This window comes from Canis aureus, chromosome 3 (assembly GCF_053574225.1).
Source record: "Canis aureus isolate CA01 chromosome 3, VMU_Caureus_v.1.0, whole genome shotgun sequence".
NCBI lineage: Eukaryota > Metazoa > Chordata > Mammalia > Carnivora > Canidae > Canis > Canis aureus.
This window is the reverse complement of record NC_135613.1, coordinates 11,399,820-11,425,905: the sequence shown is the minus strand read 5'-3', so window position 1 is coordinate 11,425,905 and position 26,086 is coordinate 11,399,820. Positions and strand designations below refer to the sequence as shown.

The 26,086-nt window shown below is 38.4% G+C and overlaps 1 protein-coding gene across 1 annotated transcript in view; it reads right to left on the bottom strand.

The window, feature by feature from the left end:
• AP1G1 (adaptor related protein complex 1 subunit gamma 1) overlaps positions 1-25,862 on the bottom strand; it is a 79,223-nt gene extending 53,361 nt beyond the window's left edge. Inside the window, exons 1-2 of the mRNA XM_077889578.1 lie at positions 25,510-25,862; positions 2,071-2,274 (exon numbers count right to left, since the gene is read on the bottom strand). Coding sequence (XP_077745704.1) covers positions 2,071-2,271 — 201 coding nt within the window. The 5' untranslated portion in view covers positions 2,272-2,274; positions 25,510-25,862. The remainder of the gene's footprint in view (positions 1-2,070; positions 2,275-25,509) is intronic.
• Between the last annotated feature and the right edge of the window lie 224 nt (positions 25,863-26,086).

The following is a 26,086-nucleotide window of genomic DNA, read 5'->3' as shown; positions in this document are numbered from 1 at the left end:
AATTTGTATACTACATAACTGTATTTAGACTTCATAAAATTTACAATTGATAGATTCACATACCCAAGTTGTCTAAAACATAAGTTTTCCAGTAACTGCATCAAATATCTTCCAAAATTTATTTTCCTTTAATATTCACCTCAGTTGAACTAGCCACATTTCAAGAGACCAGTGGCTACGCAGTTACTGGCTATCATAAACAGCAGCAAAGTCTAACAAATCTAATAAAATGCAATAAACAGTAGCTGTTGTTACACATACTTAAATGAAAATGGCACTGTGATTCATACATCCAGGTGAGAGAATCCAGATTGGAATCTTTTTATGGGTACATTATAAAGGAAATTCTGATGGGCAGGGTACCAAATACTGACTGGATAGGGCCCTGACTTATTCAAATAGAGGAAACATATTAAGGGACTTTAAAATTATGATTCCTATTCCCACTCAGAAAAATCTTTTAAACTGTACAATTTTAGTACAGTTTCCTTGAATATTAACATTTTCCACCTAAGAATTAAATATTTTATCAAATAGTTAAATTCCAGAACACCCAGAAAACACCATCTAGTAAAGCTGGAAAGCCCATTTTATTTAAACATAGTATAGAAAAGACTTTTAGAAATATAGACTGCTCTTTCACAAAATAAAATATCCTGTCTTAAATCTATCGTATATTTTAAATTCATAGTTGGTCTTTTTAGAACTCCTTTAACTCCATGATGTTAAATAGTGGTTATCACTGAATGTAGGCATTAAGTCTCCTCAAACCCTTGAGTATCTCTTACAGCCCAATATATCAGATTTCTGTAAATCTAACCTAAATGTATCTACTTAAAATCAACCAACAAAAATATATGAACATCTATTTACTTTATACTATGACACGCACTAAATGTATATCTACCTGAACTGCTTTTTGATGTGGTAAAAGCATATAACGTGTTTATTCAGAGGAAAGAGCTGTTGTTTTTGTCTGCCTAGTACCTGGGTCCTCCTTTCCTTTGATATTAACACCTCAATTTTGCTTTGGGAAATTAATGCTCTCCCACTCTCAATCATGTATTTCCAGAGAAAGTGATCTCATTCCCAGCCCCAAAATAAGCATAAAACTAACCCAAGTCAGTCTGATAAGATTCAATCCCATTACTGTTTTAACTCAGAGGTGGGGGAATCTTTCACTGGACTTACTAAGCTGAATAAAAGATACACATGGCCATCTTTCCAGGTAAATTAAATATATCAAAACATTAACAATAGTTATCTTTGAATAATGGAAACATGGGTGGTATTTTTCTCCTGCCTAATGTTGCACATTCTTTCAATTTTGCAGTCTTTTCCTTAAAAAGACTCTTTAGCATATAATACAATTCTGAAATTGAGATAAAATTTAATAGCATAAGAATTAAAAACAACCCGCTATACTCTTTCTCTGTAACTCATTCTCCCTTATCATATATAAACATGGAAAGAAGAAAGCACTTATCACCAAGAGTATTATTCTCAGAGCCTAGACTGTCTATATATAATAATATGCATTTGTGTGTAGAAAAAAATCAGGAGGCAGACCTACATAGTGGCTATAACAGTCAAGTAATGAACTAATTATGACAAAACCCATAAACGCCATTATGTGGCAACCACTTAATTTGTTTTACTTAAAAACATGTTCTCAGTATTCCTCCTTATTATCATTGTGCATACAGAATATAATTAAGAAAACATTCAGCAAACATTTCTTAAATATTCATTATCATCCAGCCCCTGTGACAGACCAATCACAATCTACTGGTTAATCTTGATCAATCTCTAAGCAAGCTAGATGCCACCATCAAAACATACTCTAATCCACATAATGAGAGATTTCCAATGGAAAGCACAACTGACACCAATATGATGCCTTTCCAGGTCTGCAACTTTCTTAATTCTACTCTTGGTTCCACAATGATGGGACTATATGGCTATCAAAAGTATCCTATCCTCCTTGACAAGAAAAGATTGACCCTCCCTGAGCTACTGTCATTCAAACAAGAGAGCACCCTTGCTAGATGTAGTCTCAGCCCAGCCTACCTGTCCAAAGTGAGCAGGGTAGCCCAGCATGTGCATATATAGTAATTTTGCCACATTCCGACACCGGTATGTATTGTCTTCTTCTCTAAAAGATGATCGAATTGCAGCACATTCTTTCTGGATCATTTCTCGTTCTTCTGCTTGGGTTCGGGCTGTCCGGATGGTCCGGATCAGCTCCCGCAATCTGATGGGGGCTGGCATCCTCTGGATATGGAAAGACATTAAATAAAAATGTTCATATTTTTTACTACCAAAACTATTCACAGAACTTCTAATTTTTAAGAATTCAAGATTTGCAATGATACAAAACTTCAGCAAAACTATTACATATATAATCTCAACTCAGGAAATTTCTGGAAAGAATACAAACAAAAGTATTAAGTATCAAGTAAAACAAGATAAGACACAGAATATATCAATGTGTAAAATCCATCATTAATATCAAAATATCTTAGGAACAAACTCAACCCAAATCTTAGGTCAATCCTTAAACTAGTAAGAAAAGGTCTATGCCTAACCTTAGGGAAGACAGATATTATCTGCTCAACTGTGAACTCAATATAACTCAACAAATTATCAGATGAATACTGAATATGATCACAAAGTTCAATTCAACAAAATGAGCGATTAGGAGAGAAGACCAATTATCAGATTTAAATACTTTTCCAAGAAACAGTAATCATCTCAGGACTGGGCACTCTGAAAATTGTGATAAGGAAAAAATAATAAACCAATCTTAGAGTATTTTTTAAGTTATAGTCATAGTCTCATAAGTTGTTTTTAAGTTAATAATAATAATAATAATAATAATAATAATGAACTTATAATAGCCAAAACAATTAAGGGAAAAAAAAGAACAAGGTTAAGAGAAACTGCACTATCTAATTTCAAGAAATACTATAAAGCTACGGTAATCAGGACAATGTGGAATTGAATTTAAGGGTAGACTCAGAGAATGGAGCAAAATTGTTTAGGAATAGACCCACACAAATAAGCTCAAATTATTTTCAACAAAGAGGCCAAGATTAGTCAATAGAACAAAGGATATTCCTTGAACAAATGTACTGGCACAACTAGATATCTATGAAGAAGAAATTAACCTTGGACCTTAACCCCATATAATATACAAAAATTAACTCAAAATGAGTCACAGCCCTTAACAATAAAGCCAAAACTAAAAATCTTCCTTTAGAAAACGAAGGAGGAAATCTTTCAGAACTTTTGTTAAGCAGAGATTTCATATATAACAAGCACAAAATATGAAAGAAATAATAAATTTAACTTTACAAAAATTTAAAACTTTTGCTTTTCAAAAGATGAAAATAATGCAATCCATGGAAAGAGAAAAAAATAAAATTCCTATCTTACAAAGGATACATATTCAGAATATTACAACTCAATAATAAGACAATACTATTTAAAAATGAGTAAAAGATTTGAAGAGACACTTCTGAAAGAAGATGTAAGAATGGCCATAAACACATGAAAACACACTTAACGTCATTAGTAAACAAGAAAATGCAAATTAAAACTATAAGATAGGGATCCCTGGGTGGCGCAGCGGTTTGGCGCCTGCCTTTGGCCCAGGGCGCGATCCTGGAGACCCGGGATCGAATCCCACATCGGGCATCTGGTGCATGGTGCCTGCTTCTTCCTCTGCCTGTGTCTCTGCCTCTCTCTCTCTCTGTGACTATCATTAAAAAAAATAAAAAAATAAAAAAAAATAAAACTATAAGATACCACTTTACACCATTAGGATGGCTAAAACTTTAAATCTAAAAGACTGAGGATGCCTGGGTGGCTCTGTGGTTGAGCGTCTGCCTTTGGCTCAGGTGGAGATCCTATAGTCCCCAGGATGGAGCCTGCTCCACAGCCACTCCACAGCCACTCCACAGCCACTCCCCTGCAGGGAGCCAGCCGTGGGACTCGATCCCGGGACTCCAGGATCACAACCTCGGCTGAAGGTGGCACTAAACTGCTGAGCCACCCAGGGATCCCCAATAAAATCTTTTAAATAAATTAACAAAATAAAATGAATAATAATGGTATACCCACATAAATGAATACTTTTGAGAATAGAACCAACACAACAGGGAAGAGTCTCAAAAAAATTACGCTGAGCAAAAGAAGGAGGAACAAAAAAGTCCACACTGTATGATTTCACGTATATGAAACTCCAGGAAAGACAAGGCTAATCTGTAGTCATGCGAAAGAGATCAATGATTGCCTGCAGCAGAGGATGGGGCTGGGGTGGACTGGGATGCAAAGAAACCTTCTAGGGTGACAGAAATGTTATGATGGATATGTAAACCTCTCAATATTCATTGAACTGATGAACAAGTGCATTTTACTACATGTATATTATACCTCAATAATGTTAATAAAGATGATAAAAATTAGATAAAAATATCATTACTCTCATCATCAGTACATACAAACTGTGGAGTCCTTAAACCAATAATTCTCAGTGTCGTTCTAATTGCAAAACCAGGATGATATCCCAGTCCCATTAGTTCACTATGGCATCACTCCTCAAGACAGGGATATAGTATATTAGGAATTAGAAAAGTTCTCTAGGTATTGGTTATGTTCCTCCCTATTGAACCTCTTAAGACCCCATGTACTAAACTATATAAAGCTACCTGTATAACATTTTGTTACTTTTTAATGGTAATATTGTGGGCCTAGTGTTTGAACATTTGTACATTCACTATTTTCATTATTTCATTTGTTCCAAACCATGCTGAAAGGCAGAGATCATTATTCCTGCTTTGCCTTTGAAGAAACCTCAAGTCAGAGCAATTATGCAACCTAAGATCACAAAGGTGGTAAGTGATAGAGCAAGTAAGTACCTGAACACCAAGGTTAGACTTCCTCTAAATACTTCAAAAAGGAACATTATCTTTACAGATAAAATTATATGATTGCTAGGATTTGTTTCAAAATACTCCAGGCTTGGGGATCCCTGGGTGGCGCAGCGGTTTGGCGCCTGCCTTTGGCCCAGGGCGCAATCCTGGAGACCCGGGATCGAATCCCACGTCGGGGTCCCAGTGCATGGAGCCTGCTTCTCCCTCTGCCTGTGTCTCTGCCTCTCTCTCTCTCTCTCTCTCTCTCTCTCTGTGACTATCATAAATAAATAAAAATTTTTAAAAAAAATACTCCAGGCTGGGCAGCCCTGGTGACTCAGCAGTTTAACGCCGCCTTCAGCCCAGGGCCTGATCCTGGAGACCAGGGATCGAGTCCCAGATCAGGCTCACTGCATGGAGCCTGCTTCTCTCTCTGCCTGTGCCTGTGCCTGTGTCTCTGTCTCTGTCTCTCTCTCTCTCTCTCAGGAATAAATAAAATACATTAAAAAAAAAAATAATAATCCAGGGTGTGATCCTGGAGACCCTGGTTTGAGTCCCACATCAGACTCCCTGCATGGAATCCTGCTTCTCCTCTGCCTGTGTCTGTTCCTCTCTCTCTCTCTGTCTCTCATGAATAAATAAATAAAATCTTTAAAAAATAATAAAAGAAAAAGAAAAAATAAAAAAAATAAAATAAAAAATAATAAAAAATAATAAAAGTCAAAAAACAAAGCATTTATGTCCTTAAAACTTTTCATAAATAAGGGCACCTGAGTGGCTCAGTCGGTTAAGCACTGGATTCTTGGTTTCAGCTCAGGTCCTGATCTCATGGCTTGTGAGATCTAGCCGAAGTCCAGGCTCTGTGCTTAGCAGAAGTCAGCTTGGATATTATTCTCCCTCTGCCCCTTACCCTGCTCATGTGCCTCTGTTCTTTCTCTCTCACACAAATAAATACATCTTAACAACAAAAAAAGAATCTTATTTAGGGTGCCTGGCTGACTCGGTGAGAGGAGCATGCAATTCAATTCCATGATTGTGAGTTCTGGCCACACGCTGGCTGTAGAGATTACCTAAATAAAGATTTTTTTTAATCTTATTTATTATTAACCCAAATTTGGTGTGTGGGGAACAAAAGATGACTATGCAACTAAAATTAATCAAGATCAATCTCTGCTGGAAAATATCTTTTCTCTATGAAGGCCTCAATGTTCTATAGGGCAAAAAAGACCAACAGAAAAAGCCTAAATCTAGTCCGAAACACTTAGTCCAACAGGGGGAAAAAAAGTAAGAGTTTAAGCCAGCTGAGAGAAAAACAGGTTACCAGGAGCAATTTCTCAGCTCTGCCACAGAATCACAGAAATAAAGATTATGCCACTAGCTTTTTATGGAGAAAATTGAGGATCAAGGCTGCTAACTACCTTGTACAAGGTCAAAGAATTAATCACTGGCCTGACTCACATCTTGTGATTCCCCCAATCAGCACTCTTTCTCTAGGACCAGGCTACCTCTAGAGGAAAGCAATAATTTTTTCCCTTGGCTGTGACAACTTCTACTTATTTTTTTTTAATCACAAGAAAATGTATTAGTAGGCATAAACAGAAAAGTTAATTCACATGACAAAGAACCCGGTATATTTCAAAATACATTAAATTCAAAACTAAACAAGTTCTAGTTCCAGGAGAGATGGAGTAAACACACTCTATGGAGACTTCTGTCTCTTCCTCTAACCATAACAGTATCCTGAATAAAATGCATGTCACAGCTACCCAAGGACTCTGAAAAGTAAATGACAGCAAACAGATTCAAGAAAAAGAACAGAATTTGAAGTTCCATCAAAAAAGGCAAGACGTTATCACTTTTCCTCCACTACTGCCCAACTTTGACACAATGGCAGCTCAAAACCCAGAAGTGCTCATATAGTACAGAGGAGGAGCTCTAAGAGCTCTAAGAAAAACCCTCTCTCTCTCTGGTCCAGGAAAAGGAAGATGGGAGAAATTCTCTCTTTTGGCCTTTTATTTTTCCCTTCCCTCCACCCCTGTCTCTACACAACACTGCAATGGTGGCAGCTATGGCAGAAAAGTAATGGCAGTAACAGCCAGGCAGGCATCTAAAAACTGGGGAAGGAGATCTTCTTTCTGACCAGAGGAGCTGTGATTCTAAGAGTATGGAGTTAATCTCTTTATTCTCCCACTGCATGATAAAAAGAGTGAATTTGCCAAAAAAAAAAAATAAAATTCTAATTGCAAGTATACATAATAGAGCTAAAAGGTATATAAAGCAAAAATTAACAGATATCAAAAGAAGAATAAACTTCCAATTATAGAGACTTCAAAAAAAAAAAAAAGACTTCGGGATGCCTGGGTGGCTCAGAGGTTGAGCATCTGCCTTCAGCCTAGAGTGTGATCCTGGAGTCCCAGGATGGAGTCCCACATTGGTCTCCCTGCATGGAGCCTGCTTCTCCCTCTGCCTATGTCTCTGCCTCTCTCTGTGTGTCTCTCATGAATAAATAGTCTTTAAAAAAAAAAATAGACTTCAACATGCCCAAGTAAATGATAAAATTAGAGTATCAGCAAGAATATTAAAAGACCGGAAAGCCGTCATCAATTGAATCTAACCAATATTTATAGAACACCTCAACTAGCAGCAGGAGAATATACGTTTTTCTCAGGTGCATACAGAACACTCACCAAAACAGACCACGTTCTGGATCATAAAAAAAAAGTTAATAAATTAAATAGAAATCATATAAAGTATAATCTCTGACCATTAACAGAATTAAACTAGAAATCAGTAACAGAAAGCTCACCGGAAAACTCTCTATGGACTTGAAAATTAATACATTCCCAAATAATCCACTGGTGAAAGAGGATATCAAGGAACATTTAAGTATACAGAACTGAACAAAAACAAACACATTAAAATTTGTGGTACACACTAAAGTAGTGCTTAATGGGAAATGAACATTAAATGCTTGTGTCAGAAGAGAGGAAACATCTCATGCAATCTAAGCTTATATTTAAGAAACTGGAAAAAGAAAAATCCAAGAGAAGTAGAAAAAAGAAATAAAAAAATAGAAATCAATGAAATTAAAAACAGAAATTAGGTCAAGTCAATGAAAGCAAAAGTCAGTTATTTGAGAAGACTAAATTGATAAACCTCTGGTTACATGATAAAAGATAAACAACACTAATTACTAGTATCAGTAATGAAAATGGTATCACCACAAACATTAAAAAGATAATTAGGTGATACTATAAACAATGCACATCACAACTGGACATACATATCATACATATGCAAAAAACCCTGAACCTCAACCTAAATCTCACACCTTATACAAGTATTAACTCAAAATGGAGCATAGCTCAAAATGTAAAACATACAACTATAAAATTGTTAGAAGATAACAGGAGAAAATCTTCATGACCTGGGGTTGTGCAGAGTTTTTGGTCATTATATCAAAGTCATACCCATAAAAGAAAAAATTATACAACTAGACTTCATAAAAATTACAAACTTTGGTGCTATGAAAAACATTGTTAAGAAAATGGAAAGATAAGCTACAGACTGGGATATTTGCAAATTGCATATCCAACAAAGGACTTGGAACCAGAGTATAAAAAGGAACTCTCAAAACACAGCAGTTAAACCCAATTTTTAAAAATATGCCTTAAGGGACGCCTGGGTGGCTCAGCAGTTGAGCATCTGCCTTTGACTCAGGGCGTTATCCTGGAGTCCTGGGATGGAGTCCCACATCTCCCTCTGCCTGTGTCTCTGCCTCTCTCTCTGTCTCTCATGAATAAATAAAATCTTTAAAAAATAAAAGTAAATAAAAATTAAAATATGCCTTAAGGGGCACCTGGGTGGCTCAGTCAGTTAAGCATCTGCCTTTGGTTCAAGTCATGATCGCAGGGTCCTGGGATCAAGCCCTACAACTGGGCTCCCTGATCAGCAAAGCCTGCTTCTCCCATTTCCTCTGCTATCCCTCTGCTTGTGCTAAATAAGTAAATAAATAAATAAAGCACTAAGGTTTAAGAATCTTGAATTCAGAAAGCAGTACAATCAAAGTCTTTCATCAAGAAAACGAAAAAAAAGTTTAACAAGTTCAGGGTTTAACAGTGCAGGGTCAACTAACTACAGCCAACAGAGAAGACAGTATCATAAATGATACCAACATAAGCATCATTTATATCCATTTCAAAGGGAAGAGGAAGAATGTAAAAAAATATGGAAGTGAGCTTCATGCATCTCTTTTTTTCCTCCTTATTCAGTTCAATTCATCACACTATTCCATAGATGACCTAAATAAAAGGGAAACACACCAAAAAGTTGCCAACCACTCATTCAACAAATATTTGCTAAGCCTTCTCTATGTCAAGCATTTCAATAAATGCTGGCAACTGCCAAAGTCATGATCCCTACCCTTAAGAACTCAAAATTCTAGGAAGGAAAACAGATTTTTACAATTCCAGCATTATAAAAAAGTAGCAAAAACTTCCTTTGCTGACCAATGACAGAACATTTTATTTATAGGTAAACTAAGGCTCACTGCTGAGCACCCCCCATCACAGGAAATTGTCACCACGCAGGAGTGGAGGGCCTACTGCTCTCCATTCATCCCATTTTCCAAGGAAAAGTCCGTACTTTTATCTCCCGGTTTCAGTTTTCCAAAATAATGTGTGGGGCAAATAAACATGTCTAAGGGCACCATTTTGTCATTTCCAGTATAAGAGATGGAGTGACTCTAGGGTGAATGTGGGGGAGGGGGACTGATGCCACAGTGGACATCTGGACAGTCACTCAAGGGAGCAGCTGATGGGAGCAAAGGCGGTGGTATCTCTAGCTAATACTAAAAATAAAAAGACATGATTCACCTAGTTACCTGCAGAAATGAACACACAAGCAGAATTGCCCAATTAAAAAGGAAAGTGACCATGACAGAAACCCACTTATTATTTACTGAAGGCAAAAACTTCATTTAAAACTGTGATTTCCTGTTTTATTTGCTATTCACTTTTCCATTTTTAACTCCCACAAGTTCTTATACTGTCATATTTGCCAGCATTAAAAAACAAAAAACATTAAAGAGCACATGGTCTGCTCTTTAATGTCCTGTAACTGCTGTTGCAACTTTTGCACATCAGCATTGACATTGGTATTATCCTTGTCCTTTTGGAACACTGGAATATTTCCACTTGAGATGTCATCAGTGGCATCTTCTGAACTTTTTCCTCCACAACACATAATGAAAGCACTCTTCGTTCAACTACTGCCCGACACTGCACACACTTTTTCATCAGGCTAGCACAGTTCTCACAAGCACATGTGTCCACAAGGTTGAAAAGTGTGTGTCATGACCAAACTAATTCAATATATTTAGAAATTTTTTCTTTTGCAAAATTAAGTGCCTTCTGGATCAGCCCAACAACTCCAAAATCCCACATAGGAAGAGATGTGTAGTGTAGTGCTAGTCCACAATTTCTCATCCAAAATCCTTAAAAACATAACTCAGAATTTTCTGAATTTTAGAAAGGTAATGCAGTGCATATTGTAGGTCATAATGTCTGAGGCAACAGTTCCATTATCAAACACTCTTTCTGCAACAACATATATGAACATTCACACCAAATGAGAAAAATAAATACTACAGCCTCATGTTTAGTCACGACAGATTTTTAACACCAAAAGAATAATGAAGAACGCCTGGGTTTTTGTTTTTGTTTAATTTCAGAAACTGAGTTAAAGGATTGTAGAGCCTTACCCTTATCCAATGACCCTAATCATTGTTTAAAATGATGACCCTGGAGTAAAATTACCTGAGTTTGAATCTCAGCTCTACCACTTATCAGCTGTGTGTCCTGAGCAAATGACTTTAACATCCCAGAGCTTCAATTTCCTCATCTGTAAAATGGGGAGAGTACCTACCTCAAAGGATTGCTACCAGAATTAAATGAGAATACATGTAAAATTCTTATAGCACAGTGCTACACACATAGAATCCACTAAACAAATATTGGCCATAATTGCTGGCTATCCTTGAATAAATTAATCTTGAGCAAAAGTAAGTTACAGGAAAATACAGTACTTGTATTTCATCAAGGTTTAATATGTGTAAAAGAATCGTTCTTGGGATCCCTGGGTGGCGCAGAGGTTTGGCGCCTGCCTTTGGCCCAGGGCGCGATCCTGGAGACCCTAGATCGAATCCCACGTCAGGCTCCCGGTGCATGGAGCCTGCTTCTCCCTCTGCCTGTGTCTCTGCCTCTCTCTCTCTCTCTCTCTCTCTGTGACTATCATAAATAAATAAAAATTAAAAAAAAAAAAAAAGAATCGTTCTTTAGAGATACAAAAATGCATGAAGAGAATAAGAACATCCATGTGAAATACAAAGATCAACACAGAGGCACACTGGGGAGAGGGGAATATGATGAAGAACAGAGTACTACACAGGAGGCTTCAACCATATTGGTGATGCTTTATTTCTGACACTAGGTTGTGGGTAAATTGAGTATATATCATTATTCTCTCCATATACTTTATGTGTGAAGTGTTTCATATTAAAAATTAAATTCAAACATATCTTATATATGTAAGTGAATGCCATAGACCACATACATAATCTGGAAAACAAAACCTACTTGCTCTTATTACAATGTTGAGGATTTCTTTACTTTTTAAGAGTTTTTACTTGCCTTTCAAAATACTCAAAACCTGTAAGATTCCTTAAAATACAACCTTTTAGGGGCACTTGGGTGGCTCAGTCGGTTAAGCATCTACCTTCAACTCAGGTCATGATCCCAGGGTCCTGGAATAGAGACCCACATCAGGCTCCCTGCTCCTCAGGGAGCCTGCTTCTCCCTCTCCCACTCCCCCTGCTTGTGCTCTGTCAAATAAATAAATAAAATCTTAAAAAAAAAAAATACAACAGCTTAAATATCTATTATCAGTAACAACTATCCTTTTAAAAAAAAATAAGGCATGAATATGGTGTATACTGATGACTCAGCTAAACAGGACATAGCTGAGAATCCAAAACATATTTTTATAAACTTCATGAAGCATTACAGAGAGCATCACATCAACATACTAAAACATCTACTTTACTCTATTTGCAGGCTCTATTTTTTTTTTTTTTTAAGATTTTATTATCTACTCATGAGAGACACACAGAGAGAAAGAGGCAGAGGGAGAAGCAGGCTCCACGCAGGGAGGGACTCAATCCTAGGTTTCCAGGATCACGCCCTGAGCAGAAGGCGGCACCAAAATGCTGAGCCACCTGGGCTGCCCTGCAGACTCTAATTTACAAATTAAAAAACTGGAGGGGAAATAACGGAGGGTGGGGACCAGGAGACAGGCTGTTTTAGGGAAGAACACTGACAGTCATCAAAATGTCATCTAACAATAAGAAACAGAATTAACAAAGCAAACAAAACCCATATATAGCAGAAACAAGTATACAAACAACATACCAGCAAGATTAATATATTCTACAGATTTGATATACAACACTGACCCTAGAGACAACAGTACTGTATCGTGCAACTAAAAATTTGTCAAGAGTAGAAATCTACTTGTATTCCTACCACAATTTTTAAAAGTTTGTGCCCTTTAAATCATAGATTTTTATTTTATAAAAATGTTTAAATGATTAATCAAAAAGAAAACAATCAAATCACTGATAATCTCTACCTTTGAGTTCCATAATCTTAAATTATAATTTTTTTTTTACAAATCCAAAATTAAAGTCTTTATCTTAAATACACACACAGAGCATAGTAACCTGAGCTTATTTAGTGTACTAGCAAAAAGCATTTGACACTCCCTAAAATCTTAAGAGTTTTAAACAACAAAGAGTACCATAATTAGTTTTTATAAGACCCTGATTACCAAGAAATGGTTCCAGAACATCAACATTTAACATTTAATGCAAAGGATAGAAAACCCTGAATATAAAATTGTACCCTAACATCAAACTACATACATTTTGTGCATTCCTGCATTTATGTATATATTATATATAATTTATAATCCAATCCATAATGCATTTACAATCCAATTATAGGCATTTTATAAATACTGTGCATACCTCAATAAGGCGGTTTTTAAAAATTAAAATGACAATTACATGAAAACAAAAACTGTACTTATGGAACAACCAATTTCTAAAAATTACATAGTTCAGAAACTGTTTGCTCTTATTAATTACCTGACCCATCCAAGTCTGAGAAAGATATGTTCAAGTCTACCACTATAGGGATGCCTAAGTGGCTCAGTCAGTTAAGCATCTGCCTTCAGCCCTGGTCATGGTCCTAAGGTCCTGGGATCAAGCCCTACGTCCAGCTCCCTGCTCAATGGGGAGCCCGCTTCTCCCTCTCCCTCTGCCCCACCCCCGCTCGCACACTCTCCCAAGCCCTCTTAATTAAATAAATAAAATCTTCAAAAAAAAAAATAAATAAATAAGGGTTCCTTGGTGGCTCAGTCAGTTAAGCGTCTGCCTTCAGCTCAGGTCACAATCTCAGGTCCTGGGATCGAGCCTCGCACGGGGCTCCCTGCTCAGTGGGGAGTCTGCTTCTCCCTCTCCCTCTGCCCCCCGGGCCCTGTCGTGCTCTCTCCCTCTGTCAAATAAGCAAATCTTTTTTTTAAAAAATTTTTAATTAAAAAAATAAAGCCTACTACTACAATTGTGGTTCTGTCCATTTCTCCTTTTATATTTATTCACATTCAGCATTTCAATAGTTTTATTCAATCCCTAAGTGTCCCTGTTTTATTTTTTTTTTAAAGCTCTGGGTTTATTTATTTATTTTTTAAATATTTTATTTATTCATGAGAGACACACACACACACACAGAGGCAGAGACAGGCAGAGGGAGAAGCAGGCTCCATGGAAGGAGCCCGATGTGGGACTCGATCCCGGGTCTCCAGGATCACACCCTGGGCTGCAGGCAGCGCTAAACTGCTGCGCCACCAGGGCTGCCTGCCCCCTCTGTTTTATATTTACATGGCTTGTACACTTCATAAAAAGAAGACATCCTTTTTTGTCCCAAAATACTTACTAGGGCAAGGATGGAAAAGGAATACAGAACAATTAAAATTTTGACTTGTTAAGATACAGAGATTATGGATAAGTGTATTTATTTCATCAATGGTTATCTGATAAATAATCCTGATCAGTTAAAGAGATGTGTGTGGTACCTGAGTGGGTCAGTTGGTTGTGTCCAACTCTTTTGAAAGTTTTTATTTATTTGAGAGAGAGAGAGAGACAGCAGAAGAGCACAAGCAGGGGAGCAGCAGAGGAAAAGGGAGGAGAAGAAGCAGGCTCCGCATAGAGCAGGGAGCCCAATGTAGGGCTGATACCAGGACTCTGGGATCATGACCTGAGCCAAAGGCAAACACCCAACCTACTGAGCCACCCAGGTACCACACCAATCTCTTTGATAAAGATTTTCCTCATACTGCAGTACTAATCTCAGGCCATGAATTACCTTTTTTTTTTTTTCTTAGAAATGTGTATTTTTCCCACTCAAATATAAGCTCCTAAAGGCCAGATCCTTGTTAGTCTTATTACTCTTGTATTCCCCTTATGTAAGGCTAGGAACTTGATAAATACTGTATTTAACTGAATTCTAAATGCTAGAAGAGTTTTAGATAAAATACCCTTGTCCTTTCCAAAGCAAACAAAGTAAAGGCGCACTGGCTACTTACCAACGGCCATGGGAAAGGCATCAGGCCTCAATCCAGTCCTAGATTCTACCCTGCTCAGTTAACTTTCTACTATTGAGCTCATACTACCTGGATGTGAGCTCTGAACCACTGACAGCCCAGTTAAGAACATATAACCAAAAAGCTGGGGCTCTTGCTGTATGATGTCCTTCCTCCCCTAAACCTGAAGCTATGTGAGATCTAATCTAAAAAGAAACCCTAAATTAAAAGCAATTTCTCAATATTAAAATTTCCTCCTTTTCTATCACAAAATCTATACTTGAAGTGTTTCTTGCTAAACAATGAGATTCAAGAAACTAGATTTCAATTAACTTTGCCAGTGATTACTGTCTAACATCCAGTCACAGATGTAAGTATGGCTAAGAACACTCAAGGGACGTAAGTTAACACTAGGCAAACCCTCCAAAAGAAGTTACTGCACTCTCTCACCCACATTCTCCACAAGGCCATTTTTTTTTTCAAATTAATAACAGCAGTGCCTTTATTTTGTAAAAGATCTTATTTGTTCATATAGAGGAAAGGAGAGGGACAAACAGACTCCCAGCTGAGCACAAAGCCAGGTGCAGGGCGCAGGGCTTGATAGCACGACTCTTGAGACCATGACCTGAGCCAAAATCAAGAGTCAGAGGCTTAACCGACTGAGCCACCCAGGCTCCCCTCTCCACATGGCCATATTTTTTAGATTATGCTCCATACAGAAGCCCTATTTCAGATTTTTATTCCATGTATCTGAATTGCTTTAATGCATTTACAACTTACAAAACACTAAAACCGAAAGAGTAAAGCTTACACCAAACTGACCCACAGTATTAAAAGCTTTGATCAGACCTTTACTTTCCAATATATCTTATAGATACCAGCTGTCATTAATCTGACTTAGGTTCTTTTCACCGTCTTTGTGGATTTTTTTCTTTTTTTGGGGGGAGGGGGGCAGTACACATGTATCTTCCCTGTATGAAGAAATGTGCTTAGAGAAGGGAAATGTTCTACAGAGTGAAGAAAAAGGGAGAGTGCTGTTAATACATCACTGTTTGAAAAAGAGAGATTAAATCTGAGGATAAGTATTTTGGTCACTGCAGAGGTAAACACCATTGTGGAACAGGGATAGTTCTTTCATCAGGGCCTACAGAAATGAATCATTCAAGACCATTCAACTTTATATGCTGTGGCTTCAGGCTCATAATCCAACTTTGTCATTATCAATTGTCTTCCCAAGTATCTTGTCTCCCAAATTCCTCCACACAAGGAAAGAGGTGACCTGGAAATCAGACAGGTAATTCAGAAGAAAAGCATAGCCCCTTGGAAATTACAACACTGTTATTCTAGTTCACACATCAGTGAGTTTGATTAGGCTAAATCATCCCTAGATGTAATACTAAAATGGAATTTTTCCATCTCCAAGGCTAAGCAACAGGTGGTGAAATGTGTGACCACATCAAGATACCACCACACCCTGTCTAGGCAGCCAGCTGGCATTCTTCTAAGAAGTCTTAAGCTCAATTCTCCCTAAAATGCGAGGGTAATTACAAGAATCTTCTTTTAAAAGTATCCATAACCAAAATTCACTGAAACTGAGAATTAAAAAAAAAAAAACAGATGTATATAAATGCAAATATGCCTTCTGAACAGTTCAATGGCATAAAGATGCAGAATATAAAGGCCAAATAAGGGGTGCCTGAGTGGTTCAGTCGGTTAGGTGGCTGACTCTTAATTTCAGTTCACCAGTCGGTTAGGTGGCTGACTCTTAATTTCAGTTCACGTCATGATCTCAGGGTCCTGGGATCACACTTTACATCAGGCTCCACACTCAGCAGGGAGTTTACTTGAGAATTCTCTCTCTCCCTCTCCCTCCGCTCCTCCTCCTCTCACGTGTGTGCAATCTAAATAATTTTTTTTAAAAATGCCAAATAAACAAGGATAAACACAATCAGTATCTAATTTGACACTAATAAAAAGCAATATTCCACTCTCATCCCTAATACTATTAGCAAAAACGTCCTAAGGAGCCCACAATTATGAACAATTGTAACAAAATTTTCAAAACAAAAATTTTGTTTTTAAAGCTATGCCCCAAAGGATATAACAAATAAATGTTAAGGGAGATAGACTATCTGTGCCTTGTATAAATACAGATGCCTTTTAAAGTTCTATATATTTTCTGCTACCTTTTAAGTAGCAAACATTTATTTGAGCAATAAATCTTGATTTAAAAATTCAAAAAAGGTAATATAATTCAATAATGGATTAGAAAGGAAAACTATGAACTTTCCAAATAACAAGACAGCATTCATCCTGAAAGGACACTTTTACCTAATGGCATTTTCTCCAGGATGACATTAGAAAGTTTATTAGAAAGTTACAAGAAAATGATTTCATATTAAGATAATAAAGTTTCCCTAGCATATTCTTCATAAATCCAAGTTATGTTAGTTCTGGATACCAAGAAAGGAAGGGAGGGGGATCAGGTCCAAAATTAAAGATCCATTTTTTTTTATTTAATTTTATTTATTTATTCATGAGAGACACACAGAGAGAGGCAGAGACATAGGCAGAGGGAGAAGCAGGCTCCCTGCAGAGAGCCTGATGTGGGACTCGATCCCAAGACTCCAGGATCACACCCTGAGCCAAAGGCAGATGCTCAACTGCTGAGCCACCCAGGCATCCCTAAAGATCCATTTTTAACCCACGTTTCTGACATCAGTTAGAAATAGAGGAGGAAGGGCCACAGGTCTCAGTCCATTAAGCATCGAACTCTTGATTTCAGATCAGCTCATGATCTCGGGGTTGTGAGGTCAAGCCCCATGTTGGGCTCCACACTGGGCAGGAGTCTGCATAAGATTCTCTCCGAAAGAAGAGAGAGAGAGGGAGGGAGAAAGAGGGGAAGTGAGGAGCTGAGGGAGAGAGGGAAAAAGAGAAAGAAAGAAATTAAGAAGAAAGAAAAAAGAAAGAAGAAATAGGGGCACCTGGGTGGGGCTCAGTGGCTGAACGGCTGCCTTCAGCTCAGGGTGTGATCTCGGAGTCCTGGGATTGAGTCCCACATTGGTCCCCAAGAGGAGCCTGCTTCTCCCTCTGCCTCTCTGTGTGTCTCTTATGCATAAGTAAAATCTTGAAAAGAAAGAAGAAATAGAGGAGGAAAAGTCCCATTTACAATAGTATCAAAAACTATAAAATACCTAGGAAGGCCTAAGAATTACATGAAAACTATTAAATTTATGAAACTTTTATTGAAGGACTTAAAACTGAAAAAGGACCTGAATAAATGGAAATTAATCATAAGGAAAAATTAAGATAATTAAAAATATCAGGCCTCTCAAAATTAATATATGAATGTAGTGCAATTCCAAACAGTGGGCTTTTTCTGAGGTTTTCTGAACCCAATAGAATTATTTTCAATCAGGCAGCTCAGGTGGCTCAGCAGGCTCAGCAGTTTAACACCACCTTTGGCCCAGGGTGTGATCCTCGAGACCCGGGATTGAGTCCCACGTCGGGCTCACTGCATGGAGCCTGCTTCTCTCTCTGCCTGTGTCTCTGCCTCTCTCTCTCTCTCTGTGTGCCTCTCATGAATAAATTTAAAAAAAAAAAGAATTATTTTCAATCAATAGATATAAAAATGAATGTTTAAGACCGTCAAGAAAATGAAAAATGGCAGTGATAGGAGCTTTTCTTAACAGAGTGCAACTTTTTACAAAGTTATCACACTCAAAAAAGTAAAATAATAGTACAGAGAAAAAAAGAACCAGAAATGGAGCAAACATATATGGAAACAACATATAAGATGGCATTTAATTGGGGCACCTCATTGGCTCAGTCAATTAAGCATCTGCCTTTGGCTCAGGTCATCATCTCAAGATCCTGGGGTCAAGCCCCCACATCAAGCTCCCTGCTCAGTGGGAAGTCTGCTTGTGCCTCTCCTGCTACCCCTCTTTCTGTATATGCTATCTCTATCTCTCAGATAAATATTGTTTTTAAAAGACGGCCTTTAATTCACTGAGGAAAGGAAGATTTGTTTAATCCTCATGTAGCTGGCTCTCTCTACAAAGCAAAACCATAAAAGACCCACTGCTTTTTATCATATAAAAGTTAATTTCAGATGAATAAATACAGGTGTCATACAACAAAGAATATACCAAAAGGTGTTCCTAGAAGATAAAGGAGACAAACCACGTAAAAGAAAAATGAACTAAGGACATGAACAGAAGATTTTCTTTTTTTTTTTTTTTAATTTTTATTTATTTATGATAGTCACAGAGAGAGAAAGAGAAAGAGGCAGAGACACAGGCAGAGGGAGAAGCAGGCTCCATGCACCGGGAGCCCGACGTGGGATTCGATCCCGGGTCTCCAGAATCGCGCCCTGGGCCAAAGGCAGGCACCAAACCGCTGCGCCACCCAGGGATCCCGAACAGAAGATTTTCAATAAAGGAAATCCAAACAGCAAAAACCACAATAAAAAAGGCTAGCTCCAATAATGGCCAGGAAAATTAAGACAAACTGAAAGAGGATTCATCATCTAGCAGACCACTAAAAATTATTTACATCTAATGATATGATGATACAGAAAACCCACTATTAGTGGAGGTGGACACTACTTAAAGTAGGTGACAACCTACTTAAAGAATAATATGGCAATAAAAACATTTCAGGGAAAAAAAAAAAAACATTTCAGGGACACCTGAGTGGGTCAGCATCTGCCTTCAGCTCAGGGCATTATCCTGGAGCCCTGGGATCGAGTCCCGCATCAGGCTCCCCACATGGAGCCTGCTTCTCCCTCAGCCTATGTCTCTGCTTCTCTCTCTTGGTCTTAAAAATAAAAATAAAATAAAATCTTTAAAAAAAAAAATTTCAAGTATATTTCCTTTAACCCAGAAATCCCACCCACTTTGGAGAATCTAATATGTAGAAATTAAAAAGCAGCAAATAAGGTAACATGTACAAGGATGTTTACTGTATCACTGTTTATATTAACAAAATCTTAAAACAATCTAAATGTTCATAAGAAAGTAACTGAATAGGAGCCCCTGGGGGGCTCAGTCAGTTAAGTCTCAGAATCCTTTTCAGTGCAGATCATGATCCCAGGGTCCTGGGATCAAGTCCCACATTGGGCTCCACACTCATCTAGGAGTTTGCTTGAGAATTCTGTCTTCTGTCTTTCCTCCCCCTACCCCACTCCCCATACCTCCTCTCTAAAAATAAATAAATCTTTAAAAAAAAAAAAAAAGGAACTGAATAAATTACATATAGTACACATCCATGCTGAGACATAATAGAGATGTTTAAAAAACAAGATCTAATTATATTTACTGACCAGGATGTGTTAAGAAAAGCTTATTACAGAGGCGCCTGGGTGGCTCTGTTGGTTAAGCATCTGCCTTTGGCTCATCCTGGGATCGAGCCCCAAGTTCATCTCCCTGCTCAGCCGGGAGTCGCCTTCTCCTTCTCCCTCTGCCCCTCAACACCTCTCATGCTCTCTCAAATAAATAAAATATTTAAAAATAAATAAAAATAAATAAAAGCTTGTTACAAAGTAAAATAAGAAGTATGATCTCCCTTATGTATGTGCATATTTGTGTTACTATATACAACACTTGACCAAACATGGGAGAGAAACACTGAAGTATACCCATAACCTGGTAAAATGGCTAGGAAGTAACAATGAAGAGATTGAGAGAAATTAATAGCTCTAAATGTTTTTAGATTTTTTAGCACTATATAAAAGTTTATAATTCAAACAGGAGGAGAGAAAATAACAAATCATTGAACTGTATCAACCAATTTTCATTCACGGGGGGGGGGGGGGGGGGGAGACTGAAGTTCTCAACTTACTATCAGTTTCTTTACCATAATGAATTAGATATTCAAAAGAAAGGGATAGGGAAAAGAGTGATTTTTTTTTTTAATTTCTTTGCTGCCACTTGAAACTTTTGCAAAACAAAGAGTCCGAGTAAATCACAAAGAGAAAAAAGAATGATGCCAATTTCAAAGTTAAACATCTATAATATTTCCAAGGACAAAGACACAAGGTTTTATGTTTTCTAAATCTGAAAATAAACTTCCCTGACATCAACTCTGCACTTCACAAGTAAATGACTTGCAGTAGCTTGTCATAGCTCAAGATCCTGACTGCTATTGGCTCTGGTACCAACCAATTGTCATACACCTGAGTACCTGAATATTTTCCCCATATTATTTTCATTCATATCATCTATTCCATGGAGTAGATAAGGGCCAGGCACTGTGCTATGTACTACGGATGTCAAAATGAAATAGTCTTTATCCTCTGAAAGTTCAAGGAAAAGTAGACAATTCAAGTACTTTAAAGAAAATGGTACACCCCTTTGCCTGGGGGTGAAGAGGAAGGAAGAACATGTTCACTAGGTAGAAGGGAAAAAAGAAAAGCATTCCAGGTATAGGCAGAACAGGTACAAAGAAAATGAAAGAACATGAAGTATTGGAAAAACAGTAAAAAGTTTAGTGTGCATAGAGGCGCCTGGCTGGCTCCACAGAGCATGTGATTCTTGATCTTGAGGTTGTTGAGTTCAAGCCCTACACTGGGTGGAAAGCTTACTTTAAAATTTTTTTAAATAAATAAATTTCAGTGTATGTAAATAAAAATAACAACTAAAAGCTAGTAAGCTACTTCCTTATTCCGCTTTCTTAAATATTCAACACATTTATTCTGCTTTTGCCATGGGATGTTTCTAAAGAAAATAAAAAGCTCAACTTCCACTGGTAGAAACAAACACACGTTTAAAAACCAGCAGCCCCGATGGCCCAGCAGTTTGGCGCTGCCTTCATCCCGGAGTACGATCCTGGAGACCTGGGATCAAGTCCCACATCAGGCTTCTTGCATGGAGCCTGCTTCTCCCTCTGCCTGTGTCTGTCTGTCTGTCTGTCTCTCTCTCTCTGTCATGAATAAATAGAATCTTTAAAAATAAAAAATAAAAAAAATCACATATCCAGTGTACTATCTGGGAAAAAAAAGCTCTTCTCACAACAGCTTACCTTCAATAAATCATACCCAAAACCTAGTTTCTACAAAAACTTTATTGTCACTTAGTTTCTCTATTCATCTCAAACCAATATTTTCAGCATATTTTAAAAGGATCGTGTTTTCAAAAATTTCAAAAAGTGGGAAGGACACCAAATCCTTTGTGCAGACTTTAAAAAGGAATTTTTAAAAATTACTTCCCTTTTCTTCAGCTTAAAACAGAATAATTTCCCAATAGTGAGGTTTAGTAAATAGCTTCACTAAAATGAGCTGTAAAAATACTAATAGAATTCCTTTTGGGTTGTACAACTATATGATCATTTACTAAAGCTAGCTCTTTTAACCCAATAGTGTACATCATCTATTTTGTCGGTCTCATTTTTAACTCAAAGATTTATAAGAAAAGGGGAGTGCAAAGATTTTACAGCCTCAAAGATCTAAGATCATGTCATTCTAATGTTTGCTCTTCCCAGAAGTCCATAACATTAACCTCAAGGCCAAACAAGCTGAAAAGCCTACAATGCTCAGTAAAACATAATCACAATCAGCTCCAACAAGAAAGCTGGAGTGAGCAAAGCAACTACCTATCAGGTTACACTTTGCTGCACTGTATCAACAGAGAAAGGAGGTAAAAACTACTTGCCTTTAAAATGTCTTCATTTATTTATAAAGTACAAAAGTCACATATGTTTCCATCATCTTTTTAAAAACTATGATTTTTTCCTTTGAAATCTATTTTTCATTGACAACATTTATCCCTTATCTTCTCTCTCCAATTGTGAGTAAGCCAAAAAAACAAAACCTCCAAGTACCTAGTGAAAAAGCATTTCTCGTGTCAACCATATTATCTTAAACCTTGTCCTTTTTTACACATAAAAAGTGTTAGTTAATGCTGACTCAAATGTAAAGTTTTGTTGTTGTTTCTTTTACTTCTGGACTCTTCAAACTTTGAAAAGAGATTATTGTAGTAACCAAAACTCATGCCAAATTAAGTGTTTTGAAAAAAAAAATTAAGTATTTTGTGTTACTCCTTCAGTGAAGGGGGAAAAAAAACTTACATGTATTTTCAAGAGAGAAATGAATGCCTTCACGGATATAAAATTTTCTATACAAAAAAAGCAAATGGGAAAATCCTAATACTTTTTGAAAAGGTACAATTCTGAAAACCTAGAAGCCAAGAAATATGAGAGCTTAGACAAATCTATATGTTCTCTTAGTTTTAAAAATAATTGTTAAATCTTATCCTGCATGAAAGAAACTGAATAAAAATAACAGAGATGAAAATGCCAAAATCAAGAACTCTAAACAATTCATAAGGCTGAGAATTAATTAATTTTAAAGACCAAAAATAGCTAAACAAGTAGTTGCAGTTTACAGAAAGGGAAAGTAATAGTTTTTAGAGTCTCTGAAGTTAAATCCAAGAGTTTTAAAGTTCTATTAGTTAAGTCCTGCTTTATACACAAAAGTTTTAAATCCTCATCAAATGCAAGTAAGAGGATTAAGCATTTTGAAAATCTGTTTTGGTATGTAGTTTCCTAATTCTTTTTTTTTTTAATTAAAAATAGTCTTTTGGAAAATATTCAACTTTTTCAGTATGTAAAAAGTTTTTATAAATCACAAAAAACTTGAGGGTGCCTGGGTAGCACAGCTGGTTGAGCATCCAACTCTCGGTTTCAGCTCAGGTCGTGATCTCAGGGTTGTGAGTTCCAGCCCCAAGTTGGAGGTAGAGTTCACTAAAAAAATAAAATTAACTCTCAAATCTACAAGGAACAAGCAACTGCTCCCAGAAGAAAATGAATTGAGATTTCCTAAACAATAATGTTTCTTACAAGTATAATCCCACCACCTTAGACAAAATAGACATTCAAGTATGTGATTAATCAACAGTGCAATCAACAGCACTTTGCTTATAATTTGTAAGGCAAAAGGACACTCTCCAATTGAATGTAAACCACTTAAGAATGAACAACGTTTAACTACCAATAATTATAATACAAAATGAATGAGTTGAGTAACACCTGATATTTCTTCCAATAACCTTTTAAAAAATTTAACTCAGAAAAAAATATATATAGCTCAGAAATGAACATTTCAATAACTACATGGGGATACTTGGTAAATGAGTTAGGTATCCTATACACGTTCAGGGGTTCGACAGTTCCTTCAAACCAAAAGAGAAATTCCCTATCTCAAGAGTAAATACACAAATACTAACATACTTTTGAAAAGACTCTTTAAAACAAACAACAAGAACACTATTTACAATGAAAACATTCAGTCTTCTATTGAAACATCATATGACCAGTACAGGAATTTATCTACCTGATAAGAACAATGCACTTAGACATGGCTTAGAAGTATTAAAAGGTTTGATTCAAGTTATGTTTTTTTTCATTTTCCTCTTCACTCCCTACATCGAGTCCATCAAGTTACAAATTTAAATTTCAGCAGTCCCTATAGACTGTAATCTTAAATTATTTGTCTCTCGCAGATTTTAAAACCCAGGCTGCGATGAAATAGAGGGGATTCGATCACACTCGCCTAACTTAAAATGTAGGAAATAATCCGTGAATTAATGTGAAATGCTTTTTACTCAAGCACGCTACACTGCAAACTTACTTTAAGAACAGCATAAAAGTGGTGAGATTATGGACACCTGGAGAGCCTATATTTTTAAGCCAAAAGGTTAAGGGTATAGTCTGACAAGTATTATGGGGAACAGTAGAAGCGAACATTTAAAATTCAACGAGCTCCCCCCCAAAAAAGAAAAAAATCCCACACACGAGGTCTACCTAAGTATTTTTAAGAATCAGCAAAGATCACTGCCGTACGAAACACCTGCAAGTTGAGATCACAAAGAAATCTTCCGTCCTCTCTTCTGTTAACTAATCGCGACAGGAGCCAAAAAAAAAAAAAAAAAAAAAAAGTTACTTCCCTTACTACGGAGGTCGGATTAAGATCCTTCCTTCTCAGGCAATTTCCCTGCCCCGGGACATACAACACCAAGACAAGTACAGAAGTGTCAATAAACACCCCCCCCCCCCAAAAAAGCCAACTGTTCAGCACAGGAAGAGAATTCACAAATGAGAGAAACCTCTGACAGCCTTCTCCCTACCCCTCCCCAAAAGCCATTCAATCAGCTTTAAAACTGCTCAAGTGTGCTCCGAGCGAACGGCCCGATGGACCGCCTTCATCAAACCCTAACAAGGAAACAGAAGCAATCGTCCCGACTCGTCCAGACAGTCGAGAAGATAGAATTAGTAGGAACTGACGTCCGCAGGGTCAGGGCTTTGCGAGAAGGCTAAGCAGTGGGACTCGCGGGTGAGTTCGGGAGTTGGGGAGGGACCCTGAAAATCGGGAAAGAAGTTGGTGGGAAGGTTAGGGAGAGGCGAGGCCGACGTCCGGTTCCGAGGGGCCGGCACTGCGGGGCAGACAGCGACTAACGGAGCCTCTGAAAGACCTTTGGAGAGTTCTACGAAAGACCTGACCCGAGTGCAAGACACGAGAACGCTGATACGTAGCTCGGAGACGACACGCGGGGGTGGGACCCGCCCCGCTAACCCCGGGCTCCCTGAACGAGCCCTCAAGAGAGGATCGAAGCCCGAGAAAGTCGATGGGTCCAGAGGAGGCCCGCACCGGCCGGGCAGCGCCACGACTCCGAACGCAGCCGCGCGGGGAGCCTCCGGGTCCGAGGCCTCGGGTCGGCCCTCAAGAAGTCGGAGCAGCCCCTGGGACTCCGCGCCCCTCCTGGGCCAGCCTCTGTCCTCTCTTCTCGCCCCCTGAAGCCGAGGACCGGACCCCCGGTGTTGACAGGAAGCTTCCGGCCGAGCGCTCCCAGCAGGCGCGGGGCAAAAGAAGCAATATGTTCGTAGCGCCGCGAGTGACACTCACCGGCCCGAAACCTCGAATGAAACCAGCAGCTCCGGGGGCGGCGGCAGCAGTGGCAGCAGGAACCGAACATCCAAAATGGCGGCTCCCTCGGCCTCACCACCGCTACTGCAGGCGGAAGGATCCTCTTAGGAAGCGGGGAGTTTCTAACTAACTTCACGCAGTACTGCAGAAACTTGGGTCTCTATCCCCCTCTCCTTGTCGATTCCGTGTTCCCTAGCTGCAACTTCTTCTACCTCCCCTCTCCTATTAACCAAGAACTCGGACCCCGCCGAGGACTATTTGCCAAGGAGGAGGTGACTGCTCCTAGCAGAGCGACGCAAAGCGTAGCAAGGTACGGGGCGGTCACTGATGACGAGAGACGCTGCTGCCGAGTCACCGCTGCGAAGAGTCTGAGCGAGAAAGATCCGGCTGACCCTGGAAGGCCTCCGAACATTGGTTCCGCTGGCGGGGGGAGGAGCAGGCCGAGCTACCAGGAAGCGGCGGGGGCCACCGAAAGGGGGCGGGACTACCGCGGAGGAAGTGGGCGGGGCGAGGCGAGGCAGGTGGGGGGCGGGGACTTAATACACAAATAGCCCAA